Source organism: Fukomys damarensis, unplaced genomic scaffold (assembly GCF_012274545.1).
Source record: "Fukomys damarensis isolate Sample0158 unplaced genomic scaffold, DMR_v1.0_HiC HiC_scaffold_16, whole genome shotgun sequence".
Lineage (NCBI taxonomy): Eukaryota > Metazoa > Chordata > Mammalia > Rodentia > Bathyergidae > Fukomys > Fukomys damarensis.
Window position 1 is genome coordinate 97,490,574 of NW_022900928.1, and position 24,211 is coordinate 97,514,784.

At 36.9% G+C, this 24,211-nt stretch overlaps 1 protein-coding gene across 6 annotated transcripts in view; it reads right to left on the reverse strand.

Moving 5' to 3' along the window:
• The window catches only part of LOC104867351 (putative RNA-binding protein Luc7-like 2), a 64,642-nt gene that overhangs the window by 35,728 nt on the left and 4,703 nt on the right, over positions 1 to 24,211 (reverse strand). For 2 of the 6 annotated variants that reach the window (XM_019208571.2, XM_033764507.1), the window contains exons 3-6: positions 19,977 to 20,053; positions 16,986 to 17,056; positions 15,924 to 15,997; positions 15,328 to 15,422 (exon numbers count right to left, since the gene is read on the reverse strand). In XM_019208571.2, coding sequence (XP_019064116.1) covers positions 15,328 to 15,422; positions 15,924 to 15,997; positions 16,986 to 17,056; positions 19,977 to 20,053 — 317 coding nt within the window. Of the gene's footprint in view, positions 1 to 15,327; positions 15,423 to 15,919; positions 16,617 to 16,985; positions 17,057 to 19,976; positions 20,054 to 24,211 lie in introns of those variants that run through there. The other 4 variants (XM_019208573.2, XM_019208572.2, XM_019208575.2 and 1 more) reach the window with 3 other exon arrangements.

A 24,211-nucleotide genomic window follows, 5' to 3' on the forward strand; every position in this document is an offset into this window, starting at 1 on the left:
AGACTGAATCCAGACTTGTATCTCTAGCCATACATTAAACTAAAATCAAAATGGATTAGGGCTAGGGTTTTGGCTCAGTGGTTCTGCCACCTGCCTCGCAAGCTCAAGGGCCCAAGTTCAAACCGCAGTACAAAAGACAGACAGATAGAGAGAAAGATTAAAAATCTAAATATTAAAACAGAAACAATTTCTGGAAGATAAAACTCTTGAAGAAAGGCATAGGCAAGGACTTTCTTAACAGAACTCCAATGCATAAGAAATAACACCAAGAATCAACACTCAGGTATGCTGGTGCATGCCTATAATTCCAGCACTAGGGAGGCTGAGGCAGGAGGATCGCTGAGAGTTTGAGACCAGCCTGGGCTACACAGTGAGTTCCAGGGCAGTCTCAACTACATAGTAAGACCCTGTCTCAAAAAACTTAAAAAAAAAAAAAAAAAAAAAATCAACAAATGGGATCATATCAAATTAAGAAGCTTCTGCACAGCAAAGGAAACAACCAATAGAGTAAAGAAATACCTACAGAAGGGAAAAAAAATTTTTTTGTCAGCTACACCACAGACAAAAGACTAACATCTAGAATAGAGAGCTCAAAAAAAAAAAAATCCAATCAAAAAATGGGCATCTGAAATGAACAGAAGTACAAACGGCCAATCTATACAATAAATACCAGAAAAATGTTTAACTTCACTGGCCATTAGAGAAACACAAATTAAAACACTAAGATGGGCTGGAAATTTAGCTCAGTAGTGCCACCACCTGCCTCAAAAGCACAAGGTTTGGAGTTCAAGCCCTAGCCCAGTACCTGCCCCCCCAAAAAACTAAAAAGATTCCAACTTATTCCAGAACGAACGGCTATGATCAAGAAAACAAGGGCCAGGGATTTAGCTCACTGGTTCCTCTGTCTGTCTCACAAGCGCAAGGACCCGAGTTCAATCCCCAGTACCAAAGGAAAAAAAAATTAAATACCAGGCTGGGGATTTAGCTCCCTGTTTCCACCAACTTCCTTGCAAGCACAAGGACCCAAGTTCAATCCCTGGTACCAAAAAAAAAATAAATAAATAAAAAGGAATCAAATACAACAAATGCTGGCAAGGCTACAGAGAAAAAGGAACCCTTCTACATTGTTGGTAGGAATGTAAACTACTGTAACTACCTTAAAAATCAGAATGGAGATTCCATTTGATCTAGTATTCCCTTTCTAGATATCTTCCTTAAAGAGTTAAAGACATCGTATTAGTAGCAAGCATGGCAAGTCTTTTGTCTTTTGCCTAACATGAGGCATTGACCTCTAATTGAGCTGCAAAATTTTCTTTGTCTTTTACCTTTTGCCATACCCCTCAAGCAGGCAACAGTAGGGCTTGGCCAGTCCCCACTACTACATAGTGAGACCCTATCGCAAAATTTAAAAACAAAACAAAACAAATGTAGAGTGGTATGGTGACCTCTCTATGACACGATAAACGAAAAAATAAATTCAAACAATAAAATGTCATTTGTTAAGACATTAATTGAGCGTGATAGAACACAGCTGCACCTGCACACCTCTGGGAGGCCAAGGCAGGCAGAGGACAAGTTTGAGCCCAAACTGGCAACTTGGTGACAGCAGGACTCTGTCTCAAAATATAAAATAAAAAAAGAGCTGGGGATGTAATACAGGAACATGCACACAAATGCACAAAAGGGAGTATGAAAGACAGGCACTCAACTATGTGGGCAGGGCTTAAGTCTGGGAAGGGGGGTGATGTATAATATGAAGGACTTCTGAAATCAATTCCAACACAACCTTCCTACAAGTATGCAAACTAGGCTCAGAAAGATCAAATGTTTTGCCTAAAAACAAACTAATGACAGACAACAGAACACAAATTTGAATGCAGCTCAACAACATTTTTTTTTAATACAACTGTCTCTCAGTAAGTTGAAATGAAGGGTGGAAAGGGAAAAGTCAGGAGTCTTTTTCAAGGCTTCAAGTATTTCAATCATGAGAACAAAGATGCCACTAAGAGAATTTACTAAGGCAAAGATTGCTTTGTGAAAGAAAATGTCTTCTTGGGTTAGGGATTTAGCTTAGTGGTTCTGCCACTTGACTTGTAAGATCAAGGTCCTGAGTTCGATCCCCCGGATCAAAAAAAAGAAAACAACTTTTGTTCATGCTGAATTTGACCTAACTGCAGGAAATGTTAGTAGTAGTGACTGGTATTATACACATATGTCTAGCTGCACTGAGGGCTTTCTTTATCCAAGCAAAAAGTTTTACATATTCCTCCTTGGAATTACAGCTCAAGCATTTTTCTGGAAGACCATCATTAACAAACTATTTAAGAAAACAAATTCTAATCTCTCTAGGTCAGTTTATTAACAATGGAGATACTGAGAAGTATTCCTAAGGAACAGCGTCACCGGCAAAATCACAATTGATAGTAGGAGAGAAGGAGCACACTTGAGAATACAAATTCCTAGAGAAATGTGATTTAATAATGTAAATAAGAACTTTTATCATACTCACACTTAAAAATAAACACCATAAATAAAGCTAATGGAGAGCTTGCCTAGTATACATGAGGCCCCCAACATCACAAAAAAATAAACCATCTTCCTTCATATTAACCTTAAAACTTTTCTTTTCTTTTTTTTAGTACTGGGAATCAAACTAAGGACCTTGTGCTCGCGAAACAGGCACAGTGTCACTAAGCTAAATCCCTGGCCCCCAACACTTTTCTTTTTAAAACACCCTTGACTATCATGACTTTCTTCACATTTGTCCATCCTGCTTTCTCCACTTGTCCTTTTATTGCTTTTCCTCCTTTCACTCAGCCCAAGTTCGCTTTGCAGAGCCAGTTTCTCCCTGATTTTTCCCCCAGTTACAGGAATCAAACTGAGCCAAATCCCTAGCCCTCTCTCATTCTTCATTCTTACTTTTTCAAATAAACTTTGTCACTGCTCAAAGTATGAGACTTATTTATAACAGCTATCAATGAAAGAATCTAAGACCAGCAGGTTCAATCACTATTTCAATTTCTAAGTGTGACTTTCTCCCCAACCTGCCCTTTCATTCTAGTGTGCTCAAGCTTAGATTACGCAAACTCTAATTTCTTAAGTTTTGTTCATTCTTGCCTAGAGGCTGCCAAACTCCAAGCCGTAATACAAATGGAACCAATGACAAATGTGCTAGATAGACTTCATTTACTGGGATCCACCAGACTGACCTTGTAAACAGCTCTTAACTACTAAACTATTTGACTTCTATGTTAGATTTTGAAGTTCCCTGAACCTTCTCCTTATCCTCTTTGTGAGCTATATTCATAGCAATCCTGCTGACCTTACAATTTGGCCCATGCATTTTTAACTGTTTCTGTGGCTTTGTCTCCTCCAGGCTGAAAAGCTATGCAGCTACCAAGATGACAATGCCAGGTGCCTGTGGAAGACTTTTAGACAGACCCTCAGTAGAGTAACTAACTGCTGATCCCAAACTAGGACCCTCTTCAGCTGGAAGTAGCCAGAGCTATCTTCACCCTTTGCCCCCTCACAGCAGTTAGGGGTACTTCTTCAGAGGGGGGAATACTGCACACAGGTAAGTTAATTAAGTATCTTGTAGGCAGTTAGACAGGGCTGCCCTCAAGGAGCCAACACAGCAAGAAATCACTGTGGAGGACAATAAAGACAATTCACTGTAGGCCAGAATTGTAAAAGGAGAGAAACTACTATATTCTTGTGCTTCCCCTGGGAATAAAGAGCAGTGACTGATATTCTTCTAAATAGGTATCAATCTCCTGTGGGGGGGCAAGGTCTTAGCTTAGCCTTTCCAGGAAATATCCCTGACCCCCCACCCTTACTGAAAATTCTTGTATGCTTGCAATGTGCCTTGCTTCCCATTTGACCCCCATTTAATCAATATTACCTGGGGGACTGTACTTGTAATCTTACTGGTTGGTCATGGTTTTGTCCCACCTCACGCCCACCTTGTAATTTTTCCATTGGGTCTTATGGTTTTGTCCCACTTTGTACCTGCCTCCCCACATGGCTCTGCTGTATAAAACATCTTGGAGAAGTGGGGTGAATGGACAACCTACTTTCTGGTCGTCGTCCCCCCCCCACCCCCGTCTTTCTTAGAAACTTTCTTTCATTTGATAAATTTTTCCTACTCTTAAAAAAACAAAAATAAAACCACCTTAATCAGAGCAACAGTTATTATTTTCATTTAACGGACTTTAATTCTTCAATTTATTTAATTATACTGTTTAGTGTATTCAAAATAATTCTTTCCATTTATGTTTTTATGTTTTCTAATGCTAGTCTAAGATACTCAAATGTAAGGGCAATAATTTAGGTAGAGTAGAAGCATAGAAAGGAATTAGTATAGCATTACAAAAATGTATAAAGCAGCATGAGAAAAACCAGAACAAAACCATGACAGCAGAACATGCTATTTCTTTCATCTCCCACACCAATGCTTTTTTTTTTTTTCCTGATGTTTGGAAACAATGTCTCTCCAGAAGTCCAGAGGGACTTGAACTCACTGTGTGGCCCAGGATGGCCTCAAATGCAGACCCTCCTGCCTAAACCTGCAAGTACTAGGATGACAGACAGCACTACTGAACCTGGCAATAGCAATGTTATCCCCTAAAACACAAATCACCTATACTTTGATCCTCACTTTTTGCACCTTCATTCTCGTTTCCTCTGTTTATAAAATTTCTCTTCCATCTAAATTCAGTGCTTGCTTTAAGATAGTTTTAAGAACAAAACAACAAAAGCCTAACAAAATATGGAAAACACCTTGAAATAACAAGAAAACTTGGACGAGATTTTTAACTATCCTAGTATTGTCTAAAATAAAAATTAAGGGCTGGGGGTGTAGCTCAGTGGTAGAGCACTTGTTTAAAATGCCCAAGCCACGGAATTGGATCCAAAAATAAATGAAATAACAATTAAGGTTTTTGTTTGCAAATCCCAATCTTGGCTCAAAACCTAACAAGTCCAGATGAGTATTAGTTGAAGAAAAATACAGAAAGTACTTCCAGCTATTGGGGAGGGTATGGGGATCAAACTCAGGTCCTTGAGCTTGTGAGGCAGGCAGCAGAACCACTGAGCTAAATCCCCGGCCCAACTTTCAGCTCTTTCACTACTTCCCAACTCTACCTTCCAGAGTGCTAGGGTTACAGTATTTGCCACCACACCTGGTGACTACTTCCCAACTTATCTGCCTCTTCACATCTGTAACCCTCACCTCCAAGGCAATTTTTTCAATTTGATAAAGACAAATAATGTTCATCTGCCTTTTCCTAGAATCTTTTTGAAGAAATACTTCTGTACCCATTTCTGAGCAAAGTTATGCAAAGGTAATCAGAACAAATTAAGACACCTTGCCTCAAAAAGACTCCTACCCAAGTGGGAAGGAGCGGGTGGAGACAAATACCAAGTATAGTACCTGCTTAGCAGTACAGAAAGGAAGTACAGCAGTATACTGGACTTCAGAGATTAAACGGCTAGAAGCTAAGGCAATTGTGTGCAGTACATGAAGCAGGATTTAAATGTGAAGACACAGAAAGGCTATTTCAGGCAGAGAAAAAAGGTAAACAAAAATGAGCAGCATGCTGGGGAAAGAAAGTAATGAAACAAGAGGAAAAAAACTGTTAAGGATGTTAGGTTTTTTTTACTATAAACAATAGGAAGCTACCATAAAGTTTCTGTGTAGGAATATGTGGCAAGTTAATGTCCCCTCAGAAATGACTAGGTTCATGTGAAATTTAAGTCATTTCTCTTGGGAGAGATTTTTTGGATGTGCTCCCATTCCATTCCCCTCTTCCTTATACTGTAAAATGTTGGGACTGTGGATCACAGGAAGAAGTGGGGATTTTGTTGATTTTTTTTTTTACGTTCCTCATGAATGTAAATTTGTACTATTTAACTAAATGTTCTTGGTATAAAATCTTGTCGAGTGTATAAAAATAAAAATGATCCCAATTAAAAAAAAAAAACAAAAACAAAACTACCTTCTTCTCAACATGCAAATAGCTTCCAAATATCCCTTCACTGAAAAGGATTTCTCCAACTGCCTTGCCTTGGCCCCTGTCCTACCAGATCCCAGGCACTGAATACCTAAGCATGCTGTTCTTCATAACATTTTTCACCAACTGAAAGCACATTACATTACTCCTTTTCACACGAGGTAGTGTGTCTCCTGCATTAGACTATAAATTCCTACCATGCCCACTTCAGTATTCCCACCACTTATCACAGCACATGTCACACAGCAGGTATACGCCAAGTAGTTAAGAAAATGAAACTGACCAGCACCATTCTTTTATTTTTTTGGTACTGGGGATTGAACTCAGGTCCTTGTGCTTGCTTGCGAGGAAGGCAGCAGAACCACTGAGGCTAAATCCCCAGCCCCTGACCAGCACCATTCTTAAATGAAAAAGTGAACAAATCTTTTTTTTGTTTGTGGTACTAGGGATTGAACCCAGGGCTGTTTTGCCTTGAGCTATAGGTGCTGCCAACTTTTATTTTGAGACAAGTTCCTAGCAAACAGTTAAGACAAAACACTTCTTGAAAAAGTTGTAACTTTTACATTTAAAATTACTTTCATTTATTCATTTTATTTGCTGATGACTTCAGAAACTTTTCTAAAAACTGTATTCTTACCTTCTTCATTCAGCCCTCATTAACCTGATCCCTCTCACTAATCTATTTCTTCCTCTGCTTAATTACAACATCACTAAAATTTCATCATTCCAATACTTCTACCATTACTAACTTAATTTCTGAAACTTAAAGTTGGTTTTTAATGGGCCATGTAATTAGTTCAGTGGTTCTGCCACGTGCCTCACAAGTACAAGGAACTGAATTAGATCCCCAGTACCAAAAAATAAAAAGTTGGTTTTAAAAGATTTACATACTCAACATTTTACTTTTACGTGGATCAATCAGTCATTCAATAAAATAAAAAAATCCTGTTCTAGATGCTGGGTATGTACCAATGGAAAAAGAGTGACCCTCTCTCTTTAAGAAACTTACATTCTAGCAGCTGATTTAAAAATTTTTTTGGAGATCTATGTCTTACCACTTATTCTGCTTGTCTATATTTTCATGGCTCTTTTAAACATGTACTCTCAAAGAGACCAGTGACTTTAAAGTTCAGGTTTGTATGTAGCCAAATAACTGTATACGCACTGACTTACAAGAAGACATCAGCCGGGCGTGGTGGTGCACACCTGTAATCCCAGCACTCGGGAGGCTGAGGCAGGAGGATCACTGTGAGTTCGAGACCAGCCTGGACTACTTAGTGAGTTCCAGGTCAGTCTCCACTACATAGTGAGACCCTGTCTCAAAAAACAAAAAACAAAAACAAGAAAACATCAAAGAAGCAATACAGAAAATTTCAGTGAATAAAAACTATTCTTTGAATAAAATCCAGAACTGAGTGGGGCACCATATAATCAACTCAGGATTTCAGACAATGAACATGTCCACAGCAAATCATTTCTAAAGGACAGAAAAGCACTGGGTGTGGTGGTGCAAACCCATACTCCCAGTTACTAGGGAAGCTGAAGCAGGAGGATTCCAAATATAAGGCCAGTATGGGCAACTTATCGAGACCCTGTCTGAAATCAAACTTAAAAGAGTTGGGGCTATAACTAAGTGGTAGCATGTTTGCACAGTAACATGAATAAGACCCTGGGTTCAATCCCTAATGTTGCAAAGGAAAAAAAATCATATTTCTTTAAAAAATTGTAACTCAAGACTGTTTTCTCTGTTCTACATTTTATACATTTAGATAACTTATTATCTTAAGAATTAGTTATGAAGGGCCAGGGATTTAGCTCAGCAGTTCGGTGGCCTGCCTTGCAATCGCAAGGACCTGAGTTCAATCACCGATACAAAAAAAAAAGAAAGAAAAAAAAAAGAAAGAATTAGTTATGAAAGACTAAAGAAAGAAATGTAAAAATGTTACAAAGGCATTTTCATGAAACTGAATTACAAAAAAATTCTACTCAAATTTTCAGTTATGAATACAAATTTTAAAAATCATACACAAGTGCTGATATAAACTCCAACCTCTTAATAATGAAAAAAGCCAAGAAACATATCTCTATATATTCTTTTACTAAATAATCCAGATATTGGTAAGCTATAATCTGATGGAAGTGACATCTAAGGAATAAGGTCAGGAAAACTAACAAGTACCCTTTAGCTTGTTTTGTTTTGAGCAAAGGCCACAGCACAAAATTTACTGGAATTATTTTGCTAAATAATTCATATACATTCTACATCATTGAATGGAAATGTTAATTCAAGAAATACATCAAAGGGCTGGGGATTTAGCACAGTGGCACTGCGCCTGCCTCACAAGCACAAGGTCCTGATTTCAACCCTCAGTATCGCAAAAAGAGAAAAGAAAAAAAGAAATATATCAAGAATCAAATTAGGGTCTTTATTCAAAAGCTTTTTAATGACTATTATCTTTAACAAATGGAATGGCCAAACCAATGAAGTCAGATATCTCAATCAAGTCTAAAGTTCAATATTGCCAACATATTTTTCTATTTAAAAGCAAAACTTTATAATTTAATTAATAATTACCATATTTCTTGGTTTCTGTTCTCAAATGCTATTATAAGATATCTGATGAAAGGAAGCAAAATACATAGTCTCAGAGCTCTTCAAAATTGTAAAGCTGCTCTTACAATTATTAGTGTAAATATTTAGATTCACATCTGACACATTTATTTTAAGTGAATAGGAATGCTCTCAAAACACTTCAAGCTTGCTTCATTATAGCTGGGTAATTAAACCACCAAAAATTCCCTCTGTACTGGGTGGCCTGAAGTACTAGATAAAAACTTGTTGGGGGGGGGGCACAGCTCTGTGGTGCCACTCCTGCCAGACAAGCTCCTCAGTTCCAGTTCCGGTGGTCTGCCCCTACGCTGTGGGAGCCCCCAGGGCAGGCCCCAACCCTGTGTCCCTGGGCGAGGCTCTGCCTGGGCACTCACCTTCTGGCCTCAACACCCTCAAGGCTAGCCTTTGGTCCCTCCTGGGCCCAGGTGTGGGCTGGTCACCCACCCACCAGTCTGCACACCTCCTGGGCATGCCCCACTCTGTCCAGGACCAAATGTCCACATTAAAGAGATCTCCCACACCAAAAAAGAAAAAGTGTCCTTGTACCAAAAACAAAAAACCTCACCAACAAACAAACAAACACAACCTTGTTACAAGGTCTTCAAAGAAACTATGATAATGATAGTACAAACTGGTGGTCAAAATGCTATAGTACTAGGGGATACTTTGTTGCCTAACAGCAAAAATGTTAAAATATTTCTTATTAATAAGTAAATTTCTTTTTTGGGGTTTTTTTGTTTTGTTTTGTTTTTGTTTTTTCAGACAGGATCTCACTATGTAGTGGAGACTGACCTGGAATTCACTATGTAGCCAAGACTGGTCTCAAACTCACAGCAATCCTCCTGCCTCAGCCTCCCGAGTGGTGGGATTACAGGCATGCGCCACCACGCCCGGCATAAATTTCTTAATATGTATAGAAATAAATGATTCTGTTACCATGTAAGAATAATCATTAACTGTCCTCTCTATTTCCAATTACTTTACAGTATTTCTTTTCCTGTGGTGAAGATCAAACTCAGGGCTTTGGGAATGCTAGACAAATAACTACACACTGAGCTCTTTAGCCCTTCCCAATGACCCTGAGAGCTTGGGCAGGTTCTATCAGGGGAGTCCAGCTACTCATATATCCTTAACCAAGGAAATTGTCTTCCTCTATCCCACTAAGCACAGAGCAGTAAGGGAGGAAGCAACACTCACCTAGACAGCCAGATCAGAAAAATTAACCTGGCGATCTAGGAGAGGACAGATGTTCCAGTCAGATGGCCTGCCATCCCTTTCCCAATGACTTTAAATATAAAATCTAATTAATTCCTTGTCCTATTAAACCCTGTAAGTGCTGAAAATGAGAAACATTTAAGATATCTTTATGAAGAACCTCGGACAGCACTTAGCAGTACTAACAGAAGGAAAAGGAAAAAAGAAAAACAAAGTTCTCAGAAAATTTTAAAGAAAGAATAGATATAAAATTCATTTGGGCTCTATAGACTTTTACACATTTTGTGCCTTTCAATGCATGCTTCAACATGATGTCTAAAAAGAACTTAGTGGACAAAAGAACCAGTAAAGGAATAAAAAATTTATAAGATATATTTATTATTTTTCTGACCAAAGTGCAATGATTTTTTAAATGTTTTTTAAACAAGTAACTTTGAAAAAAGGACTCCAGAAAATAAAATACAAATAGGAACTTTAACCCTTATATTTTTTTCTAATTTTACCCTAACCATATATTTACTTTAGGAAACAAACACAAAACCTATTAACATTACTAATGAGAACTGAATCCTGTCAGTATAAACCTAGCACATGCATTCCAAGGTTCTACTGCTACAAATTGTGTAGATCAATTTAATCACGAATAACAACATATAATAGAGCTTAAGGAATACAACATTAAATGTGACCCTTGCCTCACACCATCGGATTACATCATATCAAAGCTGAAAACTCTGTCAGGCTGATTCCCTTGTGTCCCTAACCCAAACCAAAGCAAAGACTATGGTCTATCATACAACTCTGCACAAGGTGCAGTAACCTAAGTTTTATCTTTCTATAGGAAATGGCCAGTTACTTGATAAAAAATATTAAAACATTGCCAGCAACCATTTTCTGAGTTTGTTTATCAAACATCTTATGCAAGAACTGACCCCACAAATTCACTTAACAGTTTGGAAATTTGAAACCTGCAAGAAAAGGAAGTGGGAATCCCTAATCCTAACATTTATAATTTACATTTTTTTGTTTTGTTTTGTTTGAGACAGAATCTCACTATGCAGTTGAGGTTGGCCTTGAAAGAACTCTGTAGCCCAGGTGGGCCTGAAATTCAAACCAACCCTTCTACCCCAGCCTGCCAAGTGCTGGGATTACAGGTGTGGCCACCATGCCCAATCATCATGTTGTAATTACTAAAGGTATATAACATGCACACTAAAAAATTTTGCTCACAGAAGGCACAACTATAAAAGGGATAGTCTTTTTTAATTCTTTGTTTTTATTAAAAAAGACTATCCCTTTTACAGTTGTGCATCCTTTAAACATCCTTTAGTTATAAAAGAAAAGGCATTATAAAACTTAGAATTCAGTTACTTCATTCTTTATCTAACACATAAAAGATCTGGATGTGGTGGCACATGTCTGAAATCCCAGAACTTGGGAGGCTGAGGCAGGAGGGATCACCATGCCTTCAAGGACAGCCTAAACTACATCCTGTCTCAAAAAGAAAAAAAGACTCCTTCCAGCTGGGGATTTAACTCAGTGGTTCCGCCACCTGCCTGCCTTGAAAGCCCAAGGACCCAAATTTGATCTCCGGTACCAAGAAAAAAAAGACACTTTCAACAAAAAGAGGTTTGAACTATTCAACATTGTTCCAGAAAAGAATTTGTTCTATAGGGACCAGATGCTTAAGAAGTATAGCTCTACAATTACAAGCCATTTATACATAAGATGACCTGCTATCTTCTTAAGAATAAAGGTCATCAGCAGCCATATTATCATGGCTTTCAAGATACTGCTCTATAACTCCAAATTCTCACAAAAAGACCCTAGTCTTCAAAACTGCATATCCTCCCCTACCCCCCATTCCAGGGATCATGTGGTGCCACTGAGCTACAACCTCAACCCAAAACCACATATTCTTAAGGAGGACTCCAACTACTCCAACCCATCCTTATGTATTACAATTCTAGCCATCAGCCTGCCAAGTCTCCTACAGTACCCTCTCCGAGTGCCTTTGTAAGACCTTGCCTTACCTGTTCAACACATAATCCAGGACACTATCAATTTTAAGCTTCAGCCTTATGTTCTCTGTACCATAAGAAAAATGCTACCTCACATTATTTTTCTAACCAGGCATGGTGGTGCATGCCTGTAATCCCAGCACTCTGGAGACTGAGGCAGGATGGATGTTATTTTTCTATCATAGAATTGAAGACGTATAATTCAGAGAGGTTTTTTTTGAGACAGGGTCTCAATATGTAGTCCAGGCTAGCCATAAACTCAATTAGGTAGACCAGGCTGGCTTTGAACTTGCAGCAATCTTGCCTCAGCCTGCAGAGTGCTGGGATTACAGGCATGCACCATCACGCTTAACCTAGAGATTTAATTGACAAAATGTACATTTTATGATCCTTCAGTAAGAGCTTTACACAAGAAGATACGCTCAAAATGAACTATCCATCCTCCTTAGTTAACATGACAAAAGCTTATTAATTCTTTAAAGAAGCCAGGTGTGGTGGTGCACACCTGCAATCCTAGCTAATCTGGAGAGGCTGAGGTAGAATTTCAAGGCTAGTCTGGGCAACTCTGTAAGGTATCTGAAGATTATTTCTTTAAAAAAAGATTTTCCTGCAAGCACTGTAGGCTACACTTTGTAATCCCAGCACTTGGGGACAACGAGGCAGGAGAATCTCTGAGTTTGAGAGCAGCCTTGACTACATAGTCAGTTCAGGCCAGGCTGACATAAGCAAAATCCTCTTTCAAAAATAAAATTCCCTACAGAATAGAAAACACGCTGGACAACAGTATAGATCAGATAATTTAAGTTTGAAGAATATCAAAATGTTACTAATTACTAAAGCTGAGTGATAAATACTAAGTCCAGGAGTACTTAGACTATTCTACCTGTTTACATTTGAGATATCTCTTAATAAAAGCATCAGAAATGTTTTTTAAAAATTGAGGTTCGGTTGAATGCAACTTACAATGCTTAATAAAAATCTTTATTCTTTTAGTATTAAAAGAACTGAGATGTGGTTCCAATTTTACTTCATATCAACAGAGCTGAGTTGATTTTGATATGAAGTTACTAAGCATCATTAAGGGTAATTTCCAATCTGCAACTGTGAATAATATATATACCTCCCACAATTCTTTTAAAAAGTAAATGATATAACTGGGATATAACTCCGGCAGAGTGCTTGCCTAACATGCTCATGACTATTATTAGTTCAATCCCAAGCACTGAAAGCATAAAAGCAAAGGGGGTACTTTATTGTATTATATACATCATAAAATATAAGTAAGGTACACTGAAAATTCGGATTTTATTATTATTAAGGCCATACTAGAACAATATAATAATGGGTCAAAATCTTGCTAATTTCAGAACTTAAAAAAAAAAAATGGGCTGGGGATTTAGCTCAGTGGTTCCAGTGCCTGCTTTGCAAGCGCAAGGACCCGAGTTCAATCCCTGGTACCAAAAAAAAAAAAAAAAAGACGGGGCCAGTGATGTAGCTCAGTGGCACTGTGCCCGCCTGCCAAGTGCAAGGTCTTGAGTTCAATCCCCAGTACTGCGAAAACAAAATATTAAAAATGCTAAATTCTGCCAGTTTAGTAATCTACTCTAAATTGATCTGAAGTGACAATTTGGAGCCATCATATGAAATTACTTTAACTATTAAATTGTACACAACAGTAAATGTGGAAAATTTTACAGTATATAATTATAGATTTCAAATGCATTATGGTACAGCAAAAAATAATTATAGGAACTAAAAGAGTAGATGTAAGTTTATTGTCAGATTATCTGTCATAATCCTAATATGAAACAAGATTTCTTGCTTTGTAGTAGAGCTTTTGAAAAAAAAAAATGTGTTTTTTTTAACGTTAACAGAGTTTCAAGTATCTTTGAGAGTAACATTGGTGCTTCCTGTTGTATATCCCTTGACAGTATTCTGTTTGGGGTATGTCCTTATTTTAATTATTCCTACCAAAACAAACCACTCATTTAGACGTCTGTAAGCTAAGGAAACTCACTGCGTCTAAAGAGGCAAGTTGGTTAAAAACAGGGAGGGGCAAATTTAAAATTTTTTTTTTTTGGAGACAGGTTCTCACTATATAGTTCATTCAAGTTGGCCTTGAACTCACTATCCCAGGCTGTCCTCGAAATCGTGACAATCCTCCTGCCTCAGCCTCCCTAGTGCTAAGACCACAGGCCTGTACCACCATGTCCAGAGGAAATCTTTTCTTAATTTCAGTCATTTTTGGAAAATGAGAAATGAAGCCAGCTCCCACTGCTATCAAGGGCATCTGTGAGGGGAAGTGTTATAGCTTTCATAATTCTTTCAACCAAATCTAAAAGTCAAGGCATTAAAAATTCTTTGCTCTATTTAAGTCCATCATCGTGTGTTTTACCTTTTAAATTAAAATGATACTCTAAGATCAATCACCATATCTGCAGACAGAATCTACATTAAGATTGATGGTATTAGGACTTGACAAGACAAATTAATTTTATGGAACAATACTACTCTCAAACTGTACTGGTTTAAGTATTTACTAATATATTTTTCTCACTGATTCCACAATAGAAATGTGCATAAATCTTAACAAAAATTATACTATTCTGGATAAAAGCCTACATTTAACAGTAAAGTTTAAAAATCAATTAATTACATAGCCAGGCATAGTGGCACACACCTGTAATCCCAGTACTTGAGAGGCTAAGGCAGGAAGATCACTATGAGATCAAGGCCAGCTGGCACTACCTAGTAATTTCAAGGCCAGCCTGAACTACACAGTGACACCTTGTCTCAAAAAACAAAAAACAGGGCTGGGAATTCTGCTCAGTGGTTCTTTTTTTTTTGAGACAGGGTCTCACTATGTAGTTGAGACTGCCCTGGAACTCACTATGTAGCCCAGGCTGGTTTCGGTCTCGAACTCACAGCGATCCTCCCACCTCAGCCTCCCGAGTGCTGGGGTTACAGGTGTGTGCCACCACACCCGTCTCAGCTTAGTGGTTCTGCGGCCAAAAGAAAAAAAAAAGTAGGGCCAGGGATTTAGCTCAGTGGCTCCGGCGCCTGCCTCGCAAGCACAAGGACTAGAGTTCAATCCCCAGTATCAAAAACAAAACCATACAAGCAAAAAACAGAAAATTTTAAACAAAGAATAAATTACATCATTTCTGAACTACAAGTGTAAATGCTACAATATATATCCAAGTATATATTAACTACGTCTATATTCCAAATAAGTGCTTTTAAAAAACTGCCCTAAACAAAAAATATAAAACAAATTATAAACCAATTCTGTGAGGAAACCCATTACTGTAGATTTAATTATCAATCTGAATAACAAATGTAAGGGATATAAATCTCTCCTCTGGCAGCTGTTTAAAATATTGCCTAACAATTTGACAAAAAAATTAAGACAGTAAATAGTTCATCTTTGTAGTATACCAGTAATCAAATAGATTTAATGAACACGTACAGTTCCAGAAAGGACATCATGGGGGCAACAGTTGAGAAGGTGGCTCTTGCATACTCTGTCGTCACTGAATTTGATTCGCTGACGGGTAGTGTCTCCTGTAATATAGAAAAGTTAATAACATTCAAGGTTAGACAACTGGAAAATATTTATAGTCTGAGAGCCCAAGTATCACTAGCTCTTTATGTGTGGCTATATATACACACACATTTATAAATCAGGTCAAGAGGGATTAGCCTTTTTATAACATCCTATAGAAAAAACTACTTTAGACAACATGCAGTTGCAGTATGTGTACTGCACATGTAATTCAAACAGTCAAAGTGGGAAAGCAATGCATTCTGTTAAATAGAATACTTCAGGAAAGCATAGGATTTTAGAGCAGGAATGGACCTTAAAGTTTATGAAGTCCAACTCCTTCATATTGCAGATGAGGAAAACTGAGGCCCCAAGAGGTTAAGCGATTGCAGCAGACCCACTAAGAGAGTTTCTACTGGAATACAATGTTCCCTTCTTGACAGTAAGCAATGACTTATTTTGTAATTATTTACATTAATTGAAAAACATAAAAAGTAATCTTGCAAACATTGCATACACACTGCGAATCCCCACTGAACCCCAGACGCCATTTCTTCCACTATTTTGTTCCAGCTGAAGTGTCTCCCTTTTGCTGCTGGGAGGAGTTAGAGAGGGTAGAATAACGCGTTTAAGAGCGTACAAACCTGGAAGAAGGACTTACACACCAGTCAAACAAAGGCACATAGCCTAAATGAAATGTTAACTTTCTAATGCCTCCAAAGGTTCCACAGCTCCAAGTTTTTATGAGGTCTGTGCTATATATTGCCAAACTGGGTAAATTTACATTTATTCTGTCTTCATATAAAACAAAATACCTCCTAAGCAACAGAAGCATCCAACCTGCTTATCAAATATGGTATCTACTCAAAACTTTAAAGAATCTAAGAAAAAGAAAGGTAATTAGCTCTAATAATAAAATATAGATGTTACAATTTTTTGCTTAGAAGCTCTGGGAAAAAACAAAAGAAAAAACTCTTATGGATGTTACCTCTTTCTATATAAAATGGTACGTCCTAAAAAACTGTGTTTTAGCCTTAAATTATCACCATTAATGGATGAAAACCTACTGGTGAATTACTGAAGCAAAAACTATTGGTACCAAGAGATTATAAATACCTCTATAGAGGACAATGCCTGGAGCACTCCAAAAACTTTCAACTAAGAAGTGATTTGATTGCTCAAATTCATTTGTGTTTTCACATGTGAATAATAAAGAAGGTTGAAATTTTACCCTTCAAATATTTATACTAAAGAGCTTAAATTCAATGAAAACACTATGGGGTAAAATTTTGTTCCAATTGTTTTAACTGGGTTAAAAATATTTTTAAAACATTCTTACAACCAGGGTATACACATTAAAAAAAATAACATAGCTAAAATGATAGCTTCAGAGCAGCTTCAACAATAGGTTTTCTAGAGGCTAGTCTCTAGTAGGTTATTTTTGACACAATTTGGAATAATCCATTTAGTGGTCACGCCTGCTACTATAATAAAGGTTATTTTGATGGTCTCTTTTTCCTTTTAAACACAACTGCTTTTGTTCCACATTCATTAACACATCTGAAAAGTTAGTGATAACTCACGGCTCGGCGAATGCGGGGCCTTTCTGACACTCCCTTGCAGATTGAAGTAGGCAGGCATAGATACATTGAACCTTTACAAATAAAACAAGGGGCCAGATTGTTCAGTTTGTATAGAATAGACTCTGCCAGCAATTTCAATACAGCATCTAGAAGTACATGTTGACTGAAGATTCTCGTATATGAAAACAAAAGTGAACAAAATCAAAGTGTATTTTTTAAAAATAATATTAACAAGTGTAACCCTAGAGACGATACCTAACGATAAGTAAAAGTCCAGGGCCAACTGAGCTTTAAAGAAAAAGTTTCTTTAAAAAGTATTCATCAAGACTAGTGAGTAAGTACCTTAATCTCTTATTAGGATGGCACTGTGATAAACTCACACCAGAATGTCCAAGCTACATAGTAGAAGCTTTCTGTTTCCTACCATTTAAGAAAAAAATATGTTTTAAAACTGTACTCTAATTACATTATGGAATTTAAAAGTGATAAATATTTTAAATTAGGAAAGCAAAAAAACTTACATATCCAGGAGTTTCCTTGCTACAAGTAGCTAAGCTCTTTGGCAATACAACAACAGTACTTGGTTAAACTTATGACTCAAGAGTATAAGATAAGCCTTAGAATACAATGAAGATTCACAAAGTTTTACTAATGAAACATTTCCTCTAGGAGGGTTAACTTTTTGCCTAAGAAATCACATTAAACCTAATACTACTAAGGTATATGTGCCCTGAAGACACTCTATCAGATAAAATAGGAACAACTGCAACTAAGAATATGCAAAGAATAGCCCTGATAAGGTTGGTTTGTTTGTTTTTAGATACAGGGTCTCACTATGTAGTTGAGACTGACCTGGAACTCACTATGTAGCCCAGGCTGGTCTCCAGCTCAGTGATCCTCCTGCCTCAGTCTCCCCGAGTGCTGGTGCTGGGATTACAAGCATGCACCACTACACCCGGCATGAGATAAAGTTTTTAAGAAAACCAAGTGGGTGTATATCAAAAGGCATTCCCCCCCTCCAGTACTGGGGATCAAACTCAGGACCTTGCATCAAAAGGTATTTTAAAATAACTCCTCACTGCAAGTGAATGGCTACTCCATAAATGTTAACTGTAGCAAATATAATAAAAGGGCCACTGAATATCAGCCATTATAGAAATCTTTAAAACAATGAAATAAAATAAATCTAATAATCTGAGAAACAGAAACATTCAGAAAGGGACTTAGCAAGTGAGGATCTGTTAACTGATATGTTAAAAGCACTAAAGGACTTTAAGGTTAATATTTTAATACAATTTGGCTACAATGCAGTATTTAATAAATTTACACTGGTTTATGCCATGAAAGTATAATTTGGTTAAACTAACAGGATTTTAAAATAAAAAGACCAGTGATTTTGCTTTCTGTCAAAATATCTGGCCCAAACCATGTTTTTCAAAGGAAACTAGATAAAACAGTGCCCCTTTTAAAACAAGAAAAAAAAAAAAAAAAAAGACTACAAACAGGTAACAAATATTTAAGAAAGCTCCTTATAATACAAGGAAATATCATAAGAACTTAATGCATTTTATTTTTTGGCTATTTTAGATATTAGTCACATAAAAATAACCTAAATTGTGTGAACTACTCTCCTAAAAATTTCTTCTCATGTAACATCTAAAAAAATATGGGGGAAAATTGCCATGTAACGCTGATGTTGGCTCCAAATCACAGAATCCAACCTACCAGTGATTCTATTCTCTGTGCAAGGCAATGGGGTTACGAGAACCTAAAACAAGCACTGCTCCACCCTCAAGGAGCTCACACTTTGGTAAAGAAACAAGATACATATAATTAACAAGTAGTAACACAAGGTAGCATGATCCAAGTGCCAAATGGGTATTTTGAATAGGTAGCACTTAAAAAGAATTTTAAGACTAGAAATACCTTCAATGACTGGAGAGGCTGGGAAAGGCTTCATGGAATAAGTAGAAGCCAAAATTAAGACAGACAGGTCTTAGAGTAAAGGAAAAAAGAAGACTATTCTACACAGAAGTAGTATCTTCAATAAAGCTGACAGCCAAGAAGGGTTGGGGATCAGTAAGTAAATCATATAAGGCTTTGGCAAACGGCTTCATGTAGGGAAACAGCAAAGTTGCGGCCAGGATAATATTTTGGAATAAAATTTAATGTCTTTATTTTTAATTGAGATTTTTAGTATATATACAAAGTTTCTGAAAAAATTTTTAATGGAGAAGAGACTCCGTTGAATTAACTCCAAGTTATTCAAGTCAGCAACAAATAAATTGTCCTACTTACATAAACAGGCAGGACTGTCCTGTAACTTCCACCAATAATTAATTAGGCTTTGCAGATACTACAATGCCAAGTTTTTAGAATTAGAAATTTGATTTAGAACTTTGGTGGGTGAAGAGCCTTTTATTTGAATAGAAGCACCAAAAGTTCTATTAATCTATTAATACTTCTTATCCAAGCAGCTATGCCCAAAGTTAAAACTCTCTTACTCTTTTGTTCAACCCTTCATGGGTAGCGTGAATTATAAATTATAACCTTTGAGATCACTGGAATTATAGGCATACAATAAAAACTGGCATTCTTAGTGTTTTTATCCAGGTCTTTCACCAACGTAATAGAGCCTGAGGTGGTACTTGCATCAGACAGCTTCACTCGGGGAATATGAACAGGCCAATCTAAAATGCTATTCTCAAAATCCCCTTCAATCTCTGAGGAAGGAAAAATAACCCCATTATAAGTAGTAATACTGCCTTTGTATGATCCTACCTTTTCTGAAAATGACTCAAATGTTTTAGGAGTTAACACTTAAAACCTTAACCTAGGTAGTATCTCGCATTGTACATGGTGCATGCTGTTTTCCAGATACCCTCCCCGCTCCCTATTACCAACCACCCTCTCCCACCCATACAAACAATAAACCAAATTAACTTTCAAAGATTTAGGTGCTATTTTAAAAACATCAAAATTTTACTTTACCCATTCTCTCCGATGCTCCCTGTATATTTTTAAGCTGTGAGTGGATGACCATGCTATGTGATCAACAACTGTAAAGGCTAAGCAAAAGTGAACTGAGTTTAGTATTATAATTTCAAAAAAAACTTAAAAGTTTGTAATATTTGACATATTTAATATATGCAGAATCCTATCTTACTGCATATTATCAGGCATTAATGGCAAACAATTTATAAAGGCAATCAATATTTCTTTTGTACAGAATTAATTTACAGCTTAGCTTAGGGAAAACAGAGGAAAGAGAAACGCAAAGCACATGAAGCAATGGAAGCATCCCCATGTCTATAAATGAGGCCAAGGAGGGAGTGCCTCTCACATTTTCCAGTGTGACAACCAAATCACTCCCCAAAGATACACATTTTAGGGGCCATATGTCAGCTGGCTTGAGAGAGAGCAGGTTCTTTTCCTCTGAAATAAGATCCATAGCCCTTCAATGATAGGAAAGCTGACCTAAAAAGAGAAGTACAGAATTGAAGCTTAAAGCTCTGACCCCTTCAGATCCCAAATGTTGAGAAATATTCCTCTCTCACTACCAATTCTTTCAATATGTGGGAACTACATAAAAACCCATGGCAAGTTTCTAATCTACTCCAGGGCTCAGACACCTTAAGAAATGTAAAGTAAACCCTTGTGTCTTCATGTGGATCCAGGGTAAAAGCAGGTGAGTACTGCTGCTTGGTGACTACTATACTAAGAAACCAGCCTAATCATCTTTACATTTTCCTCACACTTCTTTACCAACTGTACTACTTTTAATTATACTACTTGTACCATCTGTTCCTTTAGCCTCCATCTATATAAATCTTTTGTAAGTAACCTTTTAAGAAAAAAAAAAAATACTACTCCTTTACTCCCTGCTGCCTTAATAAATGTACACAGTCTAACTCACTGCATATTTAAGCAGTTCAATGCATAATGTTGAAAAAGGACTCGCTACTGTGTCTTAACACAACTACAGATGCTTTGAAAACATTTATGGTTTGATACATTACACCTCTCAGATATTTATTCTAAAAGTGATGGTAGACTGCCTTGCAATTGTAATATCAAGTCATTTTTTTTCCTAAATTTATAGTTATGATGAGTAATAACAGCTTTCCTGACCTACACAAAACGCAAACATAAAGATAGTACACAATTCAGAAAGGCTAGCCTCTTAAGCCTTTGGTGCACATGGTCCTATAGGTTTAGAATTACAAACGGGTGCTAATATTACCCCTGCCATACTCCTCATTATAAACTCAACATTTTAAAATACTCATTGTAGAGAGACTTTCCAAAAGAAGTTCATCCTTGTTGAATCTGATCAGGTATTAATGTCTCTAAAGTTAAAAAAAAAAAAAGAAATCCAGCCTTCATGTCTATGAAAATCTATGTAAGAAAATTATAAAAAGGGCTGGGGATTTAGCTCAGTGGTTCTAATGCCTACCTTGCAAGCACAAGCGCAAGGTCCCAAGTTTGATCCCCAGTACCAAAAAGAAAACTGTAACAGAATGAGACTAGGAAAAAGCCTTGTTAGCAGCAGAGAATATAGGTCTTTAAGAGTTAACAGAGTAGTCATGACAGGGGTGTGAGAACAGAAACACTCAAGTAGCTACTTTCTAAGACTCTACTCACCCAGCCAAAACCCTATATTACCTTATTATACAAGTAGAGTGTCTACATCTGGCAGGAATTGAGGCCATCATATTTGAGGGGTGGGGGGACTTTTTTTCTCTTAGATTTGAGAGCCACTAAAAAAGCCTGAATATTTATTTAAGAATTAAGTTTAAAAGGTTATATTGAAAAGCTTATACTGAATTTAAGATACAAGTCATAAAAAACTGTAGTCTAAATTTTATATTTTGATACTTGTAGAAATGCAATTTGATGGTTATACTTGTACTGTGGGTATCTGGTATCTCCTATCATCCAGAATCTTCCACATACAAAATCAGAGATAATAAAAGCTATGTTTGGCTAAGAAGAACTGAAAAAGAATCAAAGAAAAAGTAACTGGCTGACTTATCTATTAAATTATCTATTAAAAAAGACTGGTGATATCAGTTTTTAATAGTGATAAAGCCAAGGAAAGTCTCCTCAAATCTAAAAACAACAAAGAAAAAAAAAAAGAAAAGAGAATGACAGACAACCTAATGATAAAGTTAAAATAAAAAACAAATTACCATAAAGGAGATGTTAGCCTTAAAAACTAAACACAGCAGAAATAATACATTTTCATGTTACACTGAAAACACAGCAAATTCACCAAAAAGGTTGTCTGTAGGAAGGACTGATCCAGTGAAGGGAAATATAAAGCACTTATCTGTAATCCTTTATTTACTTTTTTAAATCTGTCAAAAATATGCAAAATAACATCTATTCATTTAAAGAGTTTGCTTGTCCTTTGCACTTTTTTTTTTTGCAGTACTAAGGATTAAACACACAGCCTCAAATGTGCTAACCAAGTATTCTACCATGGAACTACATCCCCAGCCTTTCTTCTTTTCTTTTTTCTTTTTTTTTGGAGACAGGGTCTCATTAAATTGCCCAGACTGGTCTCAAACTTACAATCCTCTTGTCTTGGTTTCCCAAGTAGGTGGAACTATAGGGCAGCACCATCACACCAGACTCCTTCATAGTTTTTAAAAACACTTTGTTTGAAATCAGGTGCTTATTTGTATCACAGGATGTATTCCTTAAAAATAAATATAACTGTGTAGATCTCCATTCCCACATTTTTGGTACCTCTAGGATTATTTTATTACTGAGTCAAAGGAGGATAGAATATGTCTATAATGTCTAAGAAAAGGAATGATAAAAAGAACCTCACCAATCTAGAAATACTAAGGCAAGATTCTACAGCTATCAATAATTACTATACTTTATGACACATCAACTAACACATACAAAGAATACCACTAGGGGAAGTATTGCCTCTAATGCCATGGGCAAATTAAAATTATAACACAAGAATTTTTCATACTACTAATAAATGATTTCTAGGCTGAGGTTAGGGTTAGGGTCAGCTCTCCCAAGAATATGCCCCATTCTGTTCCCCTGTCCATAATGCAGAAATCAGTTTATTTTTTTCTTTATTCTTTCCTTTTTCTGTTTTTGAGACAGGGTTTCACTATGTAATTAAGGCTGTCCTTGAACTCTCTATGCAGCCCAGACTCAAACTCGCAGCAATCCTCCTGCCTCAGCCTCACAAGTGCTGGGATTACAGGCGTGCACCACTATTCTCAGCTCCTCTCACTTAGTTTCTATTCCAGAATTCTCTTCACATTTTCATGTGGAATTGGTTAATGAAAACTCATCGCACCAGTGGATACCATGGACTAATAAAACACTTAAGAAAAGGTAAGAAATCAGGGCTAAACAATAATCTCACACTGATGATCTAGAAGATCTCTTGAGAATTCTTGAATCTCTCTGTCTCAGTCTGTACTTCTGGCTAGTCATTTCTACTTAGGCATTTGGGTATATACAGCTCAGCAACTTTCCTCTCATACAAATACCTAGACCAGCTTTTCCAAGGTATGGGATTGTCATATAAGAAGACAAGGGTTATGTGATGTTACCAACAAGACCTTTTAAACACTACTATTTATCATGATTATTTCACAAAAGAAGTTTCTAACTAGCAATATATGTATTTAACATGACTTACAAATGATGCACAGAAAAAAAGACTAGCCATATCTTTGTAACACCATTTTGCTTCAACTGTATTTGCTTTTGTGGTAATATAATCATTTTAAAAGTAAATCTTGAGAAAGTGAATTAACAAAAGATACTAAAGAAATAGAAAACAGTAAAAACAGTAAAGATATTGTGTGACTAACATTTGGGAAATTTATTCTACAAGTGTTTCTCAAAATGTTAATGGGCATAGGAATCACTTAGAAGACTTTTTTTTTTTTTTTGAAACAGGGTCTCACTATGTAGTTTAGGCTGGCCTCAAACTCAGACCCCTGCCTCAGACCCCTGAGTGCTGGGATTACAGATATAGCCATCATGCCCACCTGGAAGACATCTTGAAACACAAACTGCTGGCCTCCATCTATAAAACTTTTGATTCAATAGGTGGGCCTGAGAATTTGCATTGTTGGGCCGGGGATTTGGCTCAGTGGTTCAGCCACCTGCCTGGTAAGCGCAATGGCCTGAGTTCGATCCCTGGTACAAAAAAAAAAAAAAAAAAAAAAAAAAATTTTGAA